The sequence below is a fragment of the Peromyscus californicus genome, unplaced genomic scaffold (genome assembly GCF_007827085.1).
Source record: "Peromyscus californicus insignis strain IS unplaced genomic scaffold, ASM782708v3 Scaffold_11__1_contigs__length_118956290, whole genome shotgun sequence".
In the NCBI taxonomy this organism is placed as follows: Eukaryota; Metazoa; Chordata; class Mammalia; order Rodentia; family Cricetidae; genus Peromyscus; species Peromyscus californicus.
Genome location: NW_026294402.1, coordinates 99,615,670 through 99,633,607, shown reverse-complemented (window position 1 = coordinate 99,633,607; position 17,938 = coordinate 99,615,670). Strand labels below are relative to the sequence as shown.

The 17,938-nt window shown below is 42.1% G+C and overlaps 1 protein-coding gene across 5 annotated transcripts in view; it reads right to left on the bottom strand.

Annotated features, from left to right (window-relative positions):
* Window positions 1-5,110: 5,110 nt before the first annotated feature.
* Window positions 5,111-17,938, bottom strand: part of Cpne4 (copine 4) — a 482,269-nt gene continuing 469,441 nt past the window's right edge. For all 5 annotated transcript variants that reach the window (XM_052718909.1, XM_052718911.1, XM_052718913.1 and 2 more), the window contains 2 exons: window positions 13,524-13,760; window positions 5,111-6,837 (listed from right to left, as the gene is read on the bottom strand). In XM_052718909.1, the coding sequence (XP_052574869.1) occupies window positions 6,703-6,837; window positions 13,524-13,760 (372 nt within the window). In that variant the 3' untranslated portion in view covers window positions 5,111-6,702. The remainder of the gene's footprint in view (window positions 6,838-13,523; window positions 13,761-17,938) is intronic.

Below are 17,938 nucleotides of genomic sequence, written 5' to 3'. Positions count from 1 at the left end.
TGAAGTGAGCCTGTCACTCCAAGAAGAACATCTGACAGGGTTTATTGCCAATGATAACATTTGAGCTTTCTAGCAAAGATTAGGATTTAAAAAAATTGAATCTGCTGCCATAATTTGACAGATTCTCAATACTTTTTGATGAGACAAGTGATATTATACAGCAATAGGTCATGTGATGTTTTGTTGTTGTTAAATCAACTGTATAAGCATTTAGTCGATCTAATACATCTGAGTGAATAAATATTTTCTAAATGACCAATGCATGGCATTACAAAATTCTCCATAAGCAAAGAAACTATTGACAAGGGCCAGACAAGTTTTATTGCTATGATTTCACGTTCTGCATTTACAAACATTACCATAGATTGACACTGAATGAAAAGAAAAATAAAATGATTGATTAAAACCAAAAGTTAAAAATAGGGACATCAATTAGGAAATTGCCTCCATCAGCTTGGCCCATAGGCAAATTTTTGGGGGCATTTTCTTGGTTAATGATTGATAATGGCAGGCTTTGGGGCCGTCCCATCACTGGACAGATGATGGTCCTGGGTTGTACAAGAAGCCAGGCTAAGCAAGTCATGGAGAGCAAGCCAGAAAGCAGCTCTCCTCCGTGGTATCTACTTCAGCTCCTGGCCCCAGGTTCCTGCCAGAAGTCTCTACACTGACTCTCTCAGTGATGGAGTGTGACTTAAGAGTTGTAATCTGAAATAGATCCCTTCTACCCCAAGGGTGTTCTACCACAGCAATAGAAACTCGTAAGATACAGGCAGTTTGTGATTTTCAGTGCTGTATTCCAGCCAGAGCATCATTTCCCTTGCTGACTAACCTACTTCCCCAACCTTTCTACCATCCCCCACTTCTGAGAGACACCTGTGTTAGATTCTACAGTCAGTGAGATCATGTGGCATTTGTCTTTCTGTGTCTGGCTTATGTCAATTGACATAACTTCCTCCAAATTTACCTGCTTTGTCTCAAAGGACAGAATTTAATATTTTTGACTGAACACTATTCCAGTGTAGAATAAACATTCAAAGTGATGGATATGCTCATTGCCATGATTTAGTCATCCTACAACGTATTGAAACATCACACTGCACCACATGAATATGTTCCACTATTACGTGCTTATAAAAATAAAAGAAAAAAATTGATAAGATGAGAAAAACACTGAAGAGTTACAAAATTAGAAGACTATCATTATAGTTCTATTTTCTTTTGAAAATAGTTTTAAATAAAAATATAATTTTTACTTATTTTTTCCATTTTCATATATGTGTGTACATGTGTATGTGGTATGTGCACGTGTGTGGGCCTGGGTGTGTTTTGGGGATGCTCACACATGTGTGTGTTTGGGGGAATCCGAGGCTGGTGTTAGGAATCACTCTTTTTTTTTTTTTTTGAGACAGGGTTTCTCTGTGTAGTCTTGGCTATCCTGGAGCTTGCTCTGCCGACCACACTGGCCTCAAACTCACAAAGATATTCCTGCTGCTGCCTCCTAAAGGCATGTGCCACCACTGCCTGGCTAGGAATCACTCTTGATAGCTCTTCCACCGTGTTCTTTGAGGCAGAGTTTCTCAATCAAACCCAATATGGCCAGTCTCATTTGCCGGTTTGCTATGGGAATCCCCCATTTCCACTTTCAGAGGGTTGATTTATAGGTCTGCTTCCATAGCTACCTGGCATTGATGTTGGTTCTGGGGATCTGAACTCTGGTCCTCAAACTTACATAGCACTTGCTAAGCTCTTTAACCACTGAGCCTATCCCTCCAGACCTTTAAACATTTTTTGATGATAACATATAATGAACTGACTATTGCTACTTAATACATTTTCAGTATCAATGTCCCCCCCCCCTTATTTTAAGACCGAGTCTCATGTAGCTCACAAAGGCCTCAAATGTGCTAGATAGCCTAGAACTCTTCATCTTCATGGATCTGTGTCTTGACTGCTAGGATTACAGGTGGGTGCCACCATGTTTGACTTCCAGTTTCAACTTCCAATACAACAAATATCACAGACACAAACTCAGAAAAAAAACCACTAATGGTTCTCAAGAGTTGTAAGACCAGATGGGGAGGGGGCCAGTTGACTCTGTTGTGCCAAATTAGTTCCCCAGAGCCATCTTAAACACAGTTATTTTTCTTTTGACTGATACAATTAGGATCCTGCATTGTTTTGAAAACTGTTAAACTGGCATGTGCTTTTAATATGCAATATTAAAGGGTTTCATGCAAAAAAACAGAGTTTTCAATTGTTTTGAAAAGGTGGATGGACAGTCTGCACTAGGTCCACATTTCTGCTTGGTCCCCAGAGCTGTGTAGTGGCTGCCCTCTTCTGGACACATGCTTTCCCATTGCCCTCCATTCTTACTCTCCACTCTGGACATCCTGCATTTGCTCAGCTCCTGGAAGCATCCACAAACGTGTAAGATCTATATGGTATCCTTGGTGGGTAGACGGTGGGAAGAGCTGGTAGTATCCTGAGGATCTACTGACACCTCCCCAACGGGGTAGGGAGCCTATGAGAGGAAGATGACATCCTCAGATGAGAGAGATATTTCCAAATTTGGGGCAATGGTCTGTTTTCTTAAAAAATCTCTGTGTGTCTGGAATGTGCATATGCGTGAGTGTATGTTCATATCTGTGGATGCAGGTGTGTGCACGCAATGTTGGAAGACAACTTGGGGTGTCAGTCTTCATCATCCACTTTGAGACAAGGTCTCCCACTGTTTGTTGATGTGCACAGCAAGAAAGCTAGCATGTGAGCTGTGAGGATTCTTCCCTCTCGGCCTCTCATCTCACAGTAGAAGTATGATTACAGACACAAACTGCCATGTCCGACTTCAAGTAGGTTCTGTGGATTTGAACTCAGGCCCTTGCTCACATGGCAAACGTTTTACTCACTTTCTTACAGATTTCCTAATGATCTGCTATTAATATAGCCATGGATTAGTACAGTGCCAAGAGGGTAGAGATGGGGTTTGGGTTCAGGCTTCAGAGTATCCATTATTCAAATTCTGGCTTTGCTAAGGACAGCCATAAACATTTCTAGTCTGGTGACAGCATCCCTCTGTTTTGAGTTAATTTTTCCAAAATCTTGTTTCCCTGACTTCTTGCTCATTCTTCCTTTGACCTATTTCATTTCACTAAAATTCTCCATCATTGTGCTGCTGCACCTGTCAGTCAAAGGAAAGTATTTTAGAACGTGCTATGCTGAAAACCACATGGGCACTGAAAGCAGAGGTAACCATGCTGCCTTGGCATTGCTGGAGGTACACTTCTTTGCTGGATTTCTTCCTTTGACTCTGTTTGTGTATTTCACATTGTCAATGGAAATCGTTTATTTCTACATTTGCCTCAAAGCCAAAGCTTCCATTCTGGGTGGTCAGAAACAGGTGTCTGCCAGAAGCCAGATCATTTCAGTTAAAAAGGGGGTGGGGCTCCGCTTGGAGTAAAGAATCTTGTTTTAATTAATATCAGCTTGCTTATTTGATAAGGGCAGAATCCTAGGGCTAGCTTTACCTATGCCAAACAAATTATTAAAGTGTATTCAAGTATTAAATGTGTGCCCTTTCTGTTCTGGCCGTACACATATTGTCAATACCAAGCTCCTTTGGGGTCATGTTGACTCTTTTTACACATCCTCTTTTCCTCCATCCCCAAGCACATCAATGTGTGTGTGTAAAATATGTGTATATTTTACCTACATCATATACACATATGTGTATGTTCTTTTGTTTCTTTTTGCCTGCTAAAACTGGTCATAAAAAGGATGCTGCCTTCAATAGGTGAGGATTAAAAAGAGAGTCAGGGGACACCAATGGTGAGGTTTTATATCTGATTTTTGGACCACTTTCATAAAAGAGAACAGTGATTGGCCCCCAGGATGGAGGGCTCAGCTCCCCAGGCTCCTCTGTATACTTATTCCAGCAGATGAGATTTAGCCAAATTGTCACCAGGGCCTGAAGAGATGACTCTGTCCCACCTAGTTTCAGTAGAGGGTCTGTTTGTGAGTTTTCCATTTAGAAGGTATATTCTCAAAAAGACCTGTACTGGGAGATGGGTGCAGGAGTGGGTAAAATGCAATTTCTACTCTTTATGGAGAAGCTGGTACTATCTATCTCAGGATGTTGGAGAGATTGAATGAGATTGTACAAGATAAGAAATTCGAACAGTGTCCCTTACAGTCTCTTCTTGTTGTAGAATAGATGTTTGTGCCTTTCCACAATTCACATTGGAAGATCTGATGCCCCTATGGTGCTATTGACAGGTAGAGACTTTGGGGGGTGACTGAGTAATGAGGATGGAATTCTTGTAGTGGGATTAGTGTTCTTGTAAGAATAGACCAAAGAATTCTATTTTCTGTATCACCGAGGATAAAGCACGATGATGTCTAACTGTGAGTGAGAAAGAGAGGGTCCAAAGGGCTGGCACCTTGATTGGACTTCCTGGACTCCAAAACCATGAGAAAAAAATTCTGCTATTTAAGCTACTGTGTTTATGGGATCTAGTTTTAGCAACTTGAGATAAGATACCTTAAATGATTGTTAGGTGATATTTTTATTATTCTTTGGAGCTGAACTTGAGTCTGATTATGAAAAGGGAAGAAAACCACCTAAAAGTTTTGGCAGGCAAATTGGACTCTGTCCATACCAACTCAGAATCCCAGGGAGTATGGATTGAGTGATGACATCTCAGCAGATATCGGAGCATGGCATGGTACATCGTATCATGGTGCTCATGGACATGGTGCTCATAAACGCTCAACCTACTTATTAAATATATTACAGGTCAGAGATCGATCAGAGGCCACACTGACAAAACTATTTGTTTATTCACTCATTTTATTGTTCACCTCTGCATGGACTAAACATCTACTGAGTGCTTCCTTATGCCAGGTACATAGACACAGACATTCATACACTGGTTTGGGGTTAGAAATGGTCATTAGGTAGTTTTCTAATACAGAACTTAACTCTTTAAATTTTGGGTCTGCGATGGAAGCACCAATCTTCCTCTGACGTCCCCTCAATCATGTGAAATATACACCTCACTGGCAGGAGGTTGCTTTGAAAAGAGGAACAAGACCACAACGCTTAGAAAAAAAATTCTGTAAGTACCCAATTTATTCAGAAAACAATACAATTTAAACATTTATGACTCTTTTTCAGTCTTACATTTTTTAAACCATCATTCCCAAAATGTTATGCATTTGGTTGACATGTATTTGCAAGATTAGGATCTATAATTATAACTCTGGAAATTGTACAAGACATTTGATTTGCTTCATTAATTACTACTGCCCCCTCCCCCCAAAAAACCTATCCCAACAAGATGTTTCTTTTGCTTTGGATGTACTTCACCATTTTTCTGACCAAAACTAAGTTTCATTTGTGCTTTTTTGTAGCGTATAAAACATTTGTCCATTTCTCCAAGAGATGATCAGAAAAGCAAAAACAAGTCATTGTTTTGGTCCAAGACTACCTTAGATTCAGACCAAACACTCCCACCCTACACAGTCATTTCTACTCATGGAGGTTACACTCAGAAGTGAGAAAAGAGGCCAAAAGATGCCCCAACACTGAGCTCAAAGATCAAGTGAGTAGAACAGAAACCTGGGGAGTCATGTTGCTATTTGGCATGGACAAGATTCCATTCAAGATCCAAGGAAGAATCTTGGGAAATCATTTCTAGGAACTGGAACCATCCATGCAGCGAGCTGTGGTGCCTCTTTTAGTCAAGCAGGAGCAAGCCAGAAGGAGCGCTCCTTAGTCTGGGTTGAGGAAGAGGTGTGACTATAAAGCAGTGAGACTGATGTGAGGTGTTCAGCTTCTGGAATCAGTCTCATTACTTTCTAGCCTCGCCTCAGAGATGGGCCAGCCCTCTGTGCTACTGGAAGGGAAGAGGTGCCATTGGCAAGCAGGCTAAGAGCTGCCCTGTTTGGGATGATCTCTATTGTGAAAGCCTTGAAGTTCAGAACCTCACTGGTCCTTGTGAAGTGCAAGGAATGCATTAGCATTACATGGGACCTTGTGAGACATGCAGAACCTCAGGCCCTGAATTAAAAAGCTCCATTAGAACAAGATTCCCAGGGAATTTGTGTATACGGTAGTATGTAAACATGGGCACTGGGCTAAATGACCCAGATCCACTTCAAAAAGGCTACCTCTAGAAAGGTAAATTTATTTAATAGAGAGGTCATTCTCAGCAGGGAGGGATTATAGATAACAACTGCAAAAACAGTGTAGGATTATTTTTTATTATTATTTTAAACATGCAAAATACAGTCCATGCATCTGCCATTTGGAAAAGTCTCTCATCCTATAGGAGATTAAGCCAAATACGTTTCGGCTATCAACATTCAAGAAATGTTTCAAAATGCTTTACAGTGTAAAGATAATAAGAAATTTAGCAAAATTTCAACAAACCGGTATAAAAATGGATACATATACCATTTTAGTTCAAGGCAACATGCTGTAAAGAGTATGTCATGACTGTATTTCATTGTAAAAAGTCTTTAACAATACGGATCAGGCCTTGGGGGCTACACATGCAAAACAAAAAAAAGTCAGTTAGTTAAAAATCACCAAAACGTGCTATCTTTAAATGTATGTTATCGTTATTTTTTTTTTTTAAGTACAGGGATAGAAGTAGTAAATATTAGCGAACAGTGCTTCAGAACTCTGTAAAAGTTTGGAATTCATGGTGCCAGTGTCCTGGAAGACTCATACACTTCCGATGAACACTTTGGTTTAATCCCTTTACCATTGTAATAGTCCACGACTTGATTTGGGACTTCAGCCAACACACTCTTTGCAAGGGCAGCTGGAGATGCCTGCAGGGAAGAAGAAATGACTGTGACTTGAAGCAGATGCAGACTCTGACTCAAAGATCTGAGCCCTGCTCTCAGTGGCTAGTCTCATTCTCTAGGTCACCCAGCCATTTGTCTACTCAATGTCCTTGTTCTGGGTCTGCAAATGTAAATTCACATCTGAAGACGAATTTTTCTGCAGGTTTTTATTTTCTTTAAACTTTCACTCAGTTTTAAACATGTTCCAGTCACTATGCCAGAAGCAGTGGAACTACCAAAAGAGTAGAAATCATGTTAGGGGACTCAGCATGGCTAAACTGAACAATTCTTACAGGGTAACATGCTGTAAATGCCACTCACCAGCAATAGATATCGCTTTACACTGATGCTTCCTATCAGTGTAGATGCTTAGAATGAAGCCAGTACTACTGAATGTAGACCTATATTTTAACAAGATGCCCTGGTGATTCCTACTGAAATCTGAGGTGTACTGTTATAGAAAGTCACAAACAGTGTGAGATAAAGTTATCTTAGAAGCATACCTCCAAGACATCTTATCTTAGACAGCATACCTTCAAGAGGAAACAATATTTCACTTGGGCATATATTTAAAATTCAAGGAAGGGAGGGGCATTTGATGATTCTAAAGACAGTAAGGCATCTGATGGTGTTGAAGGAAGAGTTCATGCTCGTGTGTGTGTGTGTGTGTGTGTGTGTGTGTGTGTGTGTGTGTGTGTGTGTGTTGGGCATGGATGGTAGTGGGAGTGGGTTCTGTAGTCATGAAGTCAGGATCTTGAATGTCCCTGTAGTACTGATTCTGCAGCAGAGAACGGTTGAGGTCAAGTACATGGTTGGACCTTGGAGTCATAGAGAGCTGGACCTGACTCCTGGGTCTGACTTTTAGTACTGACTGCACAAGCCCTGGGCAAGCAGTTTCAATAGTCTGAGCCTCAATAATTGCTATTGAAGGAATTGGGAGGTTGACCAGTTAACAAATACTTACATTTCCCAAGGAAGGAGAGCTACCCTAAGGGCCAGGGGACCATGTTTCTAATCTCTTTCTCAAACCATTCAACACTAGCCCCAATATCAGAAGCAAAACAAAAAGGAAACAGAAGCCACTCTGTATAACAGAGTATGAGAATAAGATATCTGAAAGATCCAGAAACATCATGTTTTGAACCCTAATGGTCTGAAGGTATTGCAGCGAATCTGGCCTGCAGACACTCTTTTACTTTACAAATGATTGGTTGGGCTTAGACTATGGTCCATGCACACATGGGGGCAGAAACAAAATTCATCTCCAACCTCCCCCTGGTTAGAAAGCTTAGAAGGCCAAAAATTGACTTGATTTCCTAGCTTTCCCTACATCTAGGGATGGCCATGTGACCCAATTTTGCCCTATAGATATAAGGAGAAATTTCCTAGATGAATTTTTAGAAGTCTTTACTTCCTGCTTGCAGGAGACAGACCTGGTTGGCTCCATTTTTCTCTTCCTTTTTCCTTGAATGAAACTGTGATTCCTGCTAATGCCCCTTTTATCATTGTGAGGAACCATCAAAGGAGCCTATAAAGGGCTGATTTTCACACTACTGAATCAATCAAGAAAGGAGTTGTCTGAGTCACAATCCCTAATATGTAGTTACCTAAGAATAAGTTTGCTCACTTCTCATCAAACAAGTTCCTTCTTGCAGCCTTCAGTTACAGAAAGTCATAACTGGTCAAAATGCGAAGAACAGCTGGTGCCCAGCCTTAGTTGATATAATCACAACACAATCTCTATACCCAACTCTCAGGGAATGTCTTAGACGAGGGGTTGGAAAGATTATAAGAATCAGTGGAGCCAGGAGGTGGTGGTGTGTGCCTTTAATCCCAGCATTCGGGAGGCAGAGGCAGGCAGATCTCTATGAGTTTGAGACCAGCCTGGTCTAGAGAGCGAGATCCAGGACAGGCACAAAAGCTACACAGAGAAACTCTGTCTCAAAAACAAAACAAAACAAAAGAACCAGTGGACCAGAGGGTCTGCTAAGACAATGTCTTTTATATATGAGAGGGGAACTGTACTACTTAAATCTCAACAATATGGTCGCCTAAACAGGAGCTGAAGGTCAATGTCAATTGACAAGCCAGTGAACAGGGGGAATCTCAGAAGGCCCTGTCCCTAGATGAAGAACTACAGGCAATTAATGGCTTTTGAGAGAAGGACAATCAGTTTTCTCCAGGGATGAGCTCCCCAGTAGGTTATGCAATCCAATGTGGTCTGCCCTGAATACATGTACATAGATACTAGAGATTGAACTCAGGTCCTAACGTCTGCACGGCAAGCACTTTATGGATCAAGTCATGTCTCCAGCCCCAATTTTAATGAATCTGAATGCAAATATCCACACGTGGTTAGTGGCACTGGTGCATTAGAAAGCTCTGTTCCTAAGGGAGCTCCTCCCCACCCCGCCTTGCATATTTGTGCTGGTGTGTGCACATAGCTGTAGGAACAAGAGTTGAATGGAAAAAAAAGCCAAAACACAAAATCCATTGTCAATAACAGTAATATGGACAGTATACACTAACCATTTCCATGGATTGGGCATGGTACCTAAACTCCCCCTTCTACCATCCAATGTATCTGTAGCATTTGCCTTATCTTACTGAAAGTCTGTGTCACTGAGAGGTTAAATAAGCTGCCCAGAGCCACATAGCTCAAAGCACGTGCCTATGTGTTTTAAAGCACTGTGTTACCATGTAGAGCAGCAAAAGAGAGGCAACTCATGGGTTACTGGTGTGTGTGAAATATCCGCTCCTCATCTCCCTTTTATTTATGGCTTATTGAATTTTGAGTAGATTAGTTTGGATAATGAAATGCTTTTCAAAATCTAATTTGGAATCCATGAAGATAAGGTAGGTGAAAATGCTCCCAGTGCTCTGCCGGTGTCACCCCAGAGAGACTGGGAGTGCACAGCACATATGAGGGACACTGTGTCCTTGTCCTGGTTGAGGCAATTCTCTCATGGGACAATTCCCTTGTTTCCAATTCCCCTTCAGTCCCTGTCAAAACTCCTCCATTTTTTTCTGCCAATGCCTAGCTTAAGCTGTAAGGCTTTCTCTGTTAGTCTGTCTGTCCCTGAAGTCATTTGAAGGGTGTAAGACCTGTGAGCTGCAGGCCACATGGAGCTGCATACAGCTGAGGACAGGGATGAAGGCAATCCAACTAAAATAACAAACTGACTTAAAATGAGGAGGGTTTTTCCTTTGCAGTTGTTTTTGGAATTCAATGGCATGGTTCTCAGACATAAACTGTAGATCACAACATCATGTTGCAGTGTCAAAATGTTGGACAGAGCTGGTGAGATGGTTCTGTGAATAAGTGCTTGCCACACAAGCATGAGGACCTGAATTTGGGTCCCCAGCACTCATGTAAACATCTGGGTATACATACTCCTGTGTACTTCTGATTGAAGTGCTGGGGCTGTGGTGTTGGGAGGGCAACAAGCAGGTCCTTGGGGTTCATTGGGTGCCAGGTCATCGAGCTTGGGTTCAGTCAGAGACTCTATCTCAAAACGTAAGGTGGGAAGTGCTAGAGGCAAACCCCTGATGTCAATGCCTGGCCTCCATATAAACTTACATACCTACTTATGTATATATGCACATATGTATCCATACAAACATATACCACACACACACACACACACACACACACACACACACACTGGACACAACTGTAACTTATCTTCATCCACTCATGGGTTGCTTAGCATATGGATTTTCTGCTGATATCCTTGTCCTAAATATGCAAGTCTCTAGAACATTCTCCAAAGCCTGGACTCATGCTTTATTAACACACTGGGGTTCCAGTGTGTGGGGAGCAGAAGACCCCGGAGTGTGTGAAGTCCTGAGTCAATGTGCATTGTTGACACGGGTATGACTATGTAAAGGATTCCAATGCCTCAGTCCCATGGGAATGGCAAAGCCTTCCCCAGGGGAGGCTCAGAGGGATGGCGAAACCTTCTTCAGGTATGAATGAGGATGTTGATAGTATGTACAGAGAATGCCCACCATAGCTCCCCGCACCATATTTACAGCCTGAAGTCTGCACCCTACTGAGGCTGATTACCTAAACCTATCTTCTTGTTCAGTTGCTTCAGGGGTGCTGTGGCTTCCACCAGAGAGCCAAGGCCAACCCACCCCAACTTCTCTATGTCTGTATGTCTGTCTTTTCTTTGTTCCCTTGCTGCCCTAGTTAGGCTTCTCTGGGAGCCATGCTGGATGAGGAGCCAATGTTCCTGGTGTGTGCCTTGTGCAGTAAATACTTGATAGAGGTTAACACCTTTCGTGGCTTGATGACATTGCTCTTATGTCATATGATGGGGAGTGTGATAGTTAATGTCAACTTGGTGGTGGTGCATTTACTTTTATTTGGCCTGTGTGTGGAAGGCCAGTAAAGTCTTTAAGAACAGCCTTCCCTCTACCTCAGACACATCAGGAAGCAGAGAGTGTCACATGACACAGATGCAGCAAATTGTGTCTGCCCCCGCATACCCATGCATGAGAAAAATGCAAGGCCTTTCTGATGCCACACTTTGCTGTCCACAGCAGACAACTTGAGAGCTTGGGGAGCCTTGGGTACTTTTCTTTAGAAACTTTCTCCATGGGAAAGTGGAAGACGGGATGGATGCTGGGGCAGTTACTCTTCCTCCACAGCATTGACCTGAGATCTCGTGGTGAGATCAGCCTTTGCTGCTACTTGAAAATGCCCTCTACACTCAGCTCTGCAGCAGGGCATTGATTTCCTGCTTGCTCAATGATTTTAATTACACTGTGTCCCTCTTTAAAAAGAGACTAGTGATCACATTGCCTTATGATAACGGACAGATTCAAGGAGCTCTGGAGTGTACAGTCTCTTCTCTCAGAGGTTGGACAGGTCATGGAATCTAGGGTTCAGCTGAAGCTGTGTGGCAGTTGCTAGATCTAAATGACCGCTGGAAAGCTGTCACAGAAAGACAGAGGGGCAGGCAGCCCTGCCTAGAGAGCACAGGAGAATATCTCTGTTGCTGAGATTGCTAGTACTAGTGTGGCTGAGGTCCCAGAGCCAGCCCAAATTGTATTTGGTGTGCTTGGACACAGCTGAGAAACTGGCTGTGAAGAATGTTGGAAATTCATTTGAGTGAGAGTCTTTGGAGCAGAAGGGCTTTTCCAAATAAGCGTCCAATAGGGGAGATACTACACTGGATGGTATGGCAATGTGCCTCCCTCTCTCTGACCTCAATAGCAATGGCACCCCACATCTGAAGGGGCTGCTGTAGAAGCTAACAGGAATGTTTCCAGAAGGGACACACTCACATCTGTGCCTGTGTCATGGTACAGGTGACAGAGGAGAAACTGTAAAGGACACTGAAGACTTGGGGTAGTCCCTCCTGCTAGGAGCTCATATCTGGCTCCTCCCTCTGGAATGGTGGCAGTAAGCAGCAGAGCAGAATCCAGGGCTGTAGTGGAAAGCAGGGGCTGGGGATGTGCTCTACTATTGGCAATGTTTACAAGGGCCTACAAATTAAAGGATACAGGAGACTCTCTGTGGCCATCTACAATACTTTCATGGTCTCCCAGACATAGTTTGGGCATCTCTGAACCCAAGAAAGACTTCATGTTGGCTATCTCAGCTTCACTGGGGGGATGTGTGTGTGGAAATTCCAATGTACTTCTGCATCTAAGGACTTAAATAATTATCCCTGAATTGGAGGTGTGGGTAGAATGTTATGAGAACTTTCTCAACATCATACTAGAGCATTATCTAGAGCAGTGGTTCTCAACCTGTAGGTTATGACCCCTTTGGGGGTCAAACAACCTTTTCACAGGTGTTGCCTAAGACCATTGGAAAACACAGATATTTACACTATGATTCATAACAGTAGCAAAATTCCAGTTATGAAGTAGCAATGAAGATAATTTTATGGTTGAGGGTCACCACAACATGAGGAACTGAATTAAAGGGTCACAACTTTAGAAAGGTTGAGAACCACCGATCTAGAGGGTTTGCTCCAGCCAATTGGAAAATATGACTCTGCTTTACTGTTTACTATGGATGATAACCCAGAATTGTACAAACCAAGGCTATGGGTGATTTCTCTCTAGCAGAGACGTGATTCCAAGACTATAAGCTTGCATGTTCTTGATCATGAACCAGTCTGCTTTGACAAGCTTGTTCCAGCATTTTCTCCCCTCACTGACCACATTACACTACCTTTATATTCATTATTACTTAGCTTGATCATCTTGTTCCTGAGTGAGCAGACTAAATCACCAGTGCTGTTCACTGTACAGAGATGACTTAAGCGTCTATCCTTCTGCAAACAACAAACAAGCAATCTTCTGACAGGTAGGGCCAGGCTAAATTTCAACTTATCCTTGCTCCTTTTTCAGGCATCCCTGAGCAAGCTGCCCAACTGTCTATGGCAACCCTGAAGGAACAAGAGGTCCTAAACTTCATGAGTGAAGACAAGCATTTGCAAAATTTTGGCAACTATAGTATCCACAACTTCTTATCTATAACTCAATATATATGCTCCTTTCCCCAAATAGTTATGATCTGTGTATCCTTCCTATAGGAATTGTTCAGCCTAGACAGGGTCTGCTGATACTGCTTCAAGAATAACAGGTCACTACCAACATTGGTGGACATGTGGGAGATGTGAGGATGCCCCCATGATGTCTATGCATACGTGTTTGAAGTTCCGGAAGGGCACAAACTGGACGATGTCTCGAAGGACAGGCTCTCCCTTGGGTGACCTTAGAATTCCATCATCGCCATCCAGCATCTGCATGTCACTGAAATCAGCGTTGCCCACTCCCACGATGATGACTGACATGGGGAGGTGGGAGGCATGGACGATGGCCTCCCGGGTGTCAGCCATGTCTGTGATGACACCATCTGTCAGGATCAGCAGGATGAAGTATTGCTTCAGGAGTCAGATGACAGGTGAAGATGAGGGATGAGGTAGGGGAGAAAATGACAATACAGTATCAGATAAATATCTATATCGAGGTGACCTCCTTGCAGAGCGACCATAGCAGGAGGGACAATAGACATTTTTGTTTGTTTCTTTAACTTTTTATTAAGAAAAATGTAAAGCAAGACCAAAATAGCCTGAGCACATCTGTGGGCTCATTACTGGGCATCAACAATTATCACCATATAGTCAATATTGCTTTATTTATTGTCCACACTTACCTACTTTGCATTATTTTTGAAGCATATTTCATATATTACAGCATTTCAATAAATAATATGCACAAAGATAAAATTTTACTAATAAAAATAATATCCTATATGTGAAACTAAAATTAATAAGCCAACCCATTGAACAAAAAAGACAGGCTGTTAGTGTTTTCTGTACACGAAGCTTCTTGAGTCATTCCCTGATGACTCACATTTCAAAATGTAGGATTCTTTCCTCAAAGGCTCTCCAAAGTAGATTCCAAGCTACCTTCCACCAGTCCCAAAGGTTCTGTCTCCTTTAATATTTATTTATTCTTATCCATCGCTTTGGTTACTCTCCCAAATAGGCTGGTGGTTTTGACTCTGGATGACAGTTATGTCTACACTCTTGGACTGTCAAATCCTGAGCTTTGCCAGGTCTGCTAACCCTCACATCAACTTCACTTTAGTTTACCCTGTTCACAACCAAACCAGAGCTGCTCATCATTCATCACCACTCCACTTAGGATACTGTGTCTTCCAGGGTTTACCTGCTAGATGATCTCCTATCCTTTCAGCCTATCTGTTCTCCCTGTCTTCCTATTGACTTTAGAAAGACCTCAAGACCCTTTTTGCCTCCATATCTTTCGAGGTTCTCAGCTAATATGTATCTGATCTGGGCTTCAGCTCAACAACAAACATGTTTGGAGCCTCTGCAGGGTAGCCCTAAAGGCTTAAGGTCATGATGAATGGAGGCACAGCAATTGCAACTTAATTATAATAATAATAATAATCTTCCTGATTATTACAAAGCTCAGGGTAAGTAGAAAGCAGGAGACTGGGAGTCAGGAGAACTGCCTTCCAAGCCTTATTCTGTGAGACCTGGAATATTCTATATGCATTGGTCTCAGCTTCTTTATTTCTCAAAAGACAAGAAATATTATGTATGGTCTCCTTCAGCTTGAGGATCTTTGGACATCTACAGCTGTGCTGTCCATCATAGTAGTTACCAACCTCATGAAAATACTGAGCCTTTCAAATGTGGCCAGAATAAGAGAGGAGCTGAATTTTAGATAAAAAAAAATAGATACCCAATTCAGTTATTGAACATTTTTAAAGTATGCTTAGAACAAATCAAAGAATTGATATTTTTCATCTGTCAACTTATAATAGCTAAATAAAGATCAAATGTTTGTGATAACACAGCACCCAAATTGAGATGCCGTTAAATGTAAAATACAAATATTTTAAAGTTTAGTAGACAAACCTAAAGTATTTCATTCATAATTTTATATGAATCAAATGCTAAAATGATAATATATTGGCTAGTTGGGATTTTATTATTCATAAAGGACATTAAAATGGATCTCTTTGTTTCTTCTTACTTTTTAAATGTGGTTACTACAGCATTTAAGATTATATCTAGAACTTATACTGTGTTTCCTTTGGACTATGATGCTGGAAACTCTGCTAGGAGAGGGGCAGGGCTTGTCATGTGTCAATATGGTGATTGTCCAAGTATAAATGTGAAAGGCATCCTGGCCCTTGGTTTACAGCCTCCCTGTTCCCTCTCCATGTGGAGAGGCCGCCATAGGGTTAGTTGAGATGGGGATCAGAGCAAAAACTCTGTACCTGCCAGTGCAGGCAGTCCCACTTGGAAGTGAGTGTGGGTGTTGTCCATCATGAGCACACGGTGCTGGAGGTTTAGGGAGATGAAAGACAGGCCAAACCCAAGAGAACTTTCCTAACAGTCCTCACAATATTCCCAAGTAGATATTAGCTCATTGGTAGAGCACTTGTCAGGCATGTGAAGTCTTGGGTTTGGTCCTCAGCATTACAAAGACTAGTACATGAACAAGAATGAACATAAACAAGCTAACTCTTAACAGCAACAAAAGTTAAGAACTCTCTGGAGTCAAGAGAGTGTGAACATTCTAGAATCTATTTCTTCAAGGCTTAATGTATGAACCTTAATAAACTACAGATGACTGTATTGAACCAGGTGGAAATTTCCAAATGAAGCTGTCACAACACCTCATTCCTAAGTCAGGCCGGGAAAGAGCTTGTGTGAGAAATATCATCATCTATGAATATACCTGAGGTCTATGGAGGGACATTTTTACCCCGGGAAAATTCTACAATATCAAAGAGAAAAATCCTATTGCAAGATCCCCTGACACATTTTGCCTGAGGGGTTTAAGCTCATGCCCCTTGTTAGTAATAACAAGGGACCCCAGATCACAGTGTCCAACAACAGGAGATACCCCTAGAGAAATGATGAATCACTCACACAGCCAAGAGGGATCAATTGCTTGCTTGTTGTTTTTGTTTTAGTTTTGTAGATGCTTCTTACATGTGATGGTTCTGTGTTTTGACTATCTCAGTCTCTTTAAGAGCAGACTCACCTGGCCCTGGGGTTGTGAGGGATGGCTATGACCTCAGGTTGATTTGTATTAGCACAGAGTCCACATCTGTCTCTGTGCAGGTGGCCCTTTTCTTTTGTAGGCCCTGGTCTCCCAGGGGGATTGAAAGCATCTACTCTTTAAAATTAAGCTGCAAGAATTCCAAAGACTGCTCGGGTATTCTTATCAACAAAGAAGAGGAGACAGGCTTTCTCAGTTCCCCTTGCCCAGTTTTGGTAACAATGTGTCTTTAGTTTCATTTTCAAAAAAATCTATTTTGGGGACTGGAGAGACAGAACTTAGTATCTCAGGATGGCCTTGAACATACTATGCAGCTGAGGATGACCTTCAACTTCTAGTCCTCTGTCTCCACTCCCTGAATACTAGTGTTATGGGTGTCCTCCACCAGACCTACTTTGTGTGGTTCTAGGGCTTGAGCCCAGGGCTCTGTGCATGATAACTAAGCACTCTGACAACTGAGTTATGCTGCCAACCCCTTAATTACGTTTTCAAACGATCAGTCTTCTTTATGCATGAAGCACAGATGCACTGGGGAATGATGTACAGAGTCCACTTAGAATTTGCTTTGGTCTAAGTGAAAACAGTTGTTGGTCCAGAACAGAGAATAGCCACAAAGGTACCAAGAAGTAGTAATACTTGGGATATAATTTGAAGATGTAGTGTCATAACTTGATCAGTTGGATGGGGGAGTGTGTTAGCAGAATTTCAAGATGGCACCCAATCAGCCTCACTTCCTAGTTAATGTCCTTTTGTTGTCTTTCCCCACACTGAAATTGGAATGGTCCGTGTAATCAGCAGGGTATGATGAGACAATAGAGAAAGACTTTTGTGGTAATTTGAGTTACCATTACTCCTTCTTTGTCTTCAAATTATGTCATTGACCAGAAACCAGCAACTACATGGCAGGAATGTGGCCAAGACATCTTATTAGCAGATCTTTCACCCTGGCCACCCTTCAAAGGACCTCATCCCTGGCCAGTATCTTAACTGCAACCTTGGGAGACCTAATCCAGGGTCACACAGCCAGCTCTGCATGCATCTCTGATCCACAGAAAATGTGGAGGCAATGAATGTTTATTGTGGTTTTAACTTAAGGCTGTGTGTCATTCAGAACCAGGAAATAAGGAAAAGAAAAGATAGGAGGTAAGCCACGGAACCCAGATTACTTTAAAGTCATAGCCTAAGCAACGGTTGCATGATAGTAGTGTAGACTGGGAAGAGAGGAATGCTGGGAAGAAAGGCCCATTAGGCTTGTAGGGAGGAACTGGTGGGGGGAGAGAGAGTTTGAAGGAGAAAACTAGGTTGATGGAGACAACCAAGGACTCTGATTTGGACCCTGCCTTTGTGCTATTCAACACCCAGATGAAAATAATGATAAACAGTTGAATGATGAATTTGAAGTTCAGAGGCAAGTTGGGTTAATGATACATATTTGAGAATCATAGCATTCAGGAGGTACATGAGGCCACGACCATGAACAAGATCACCCCAGACAGAGAGCAGAGGAGATTTAGCA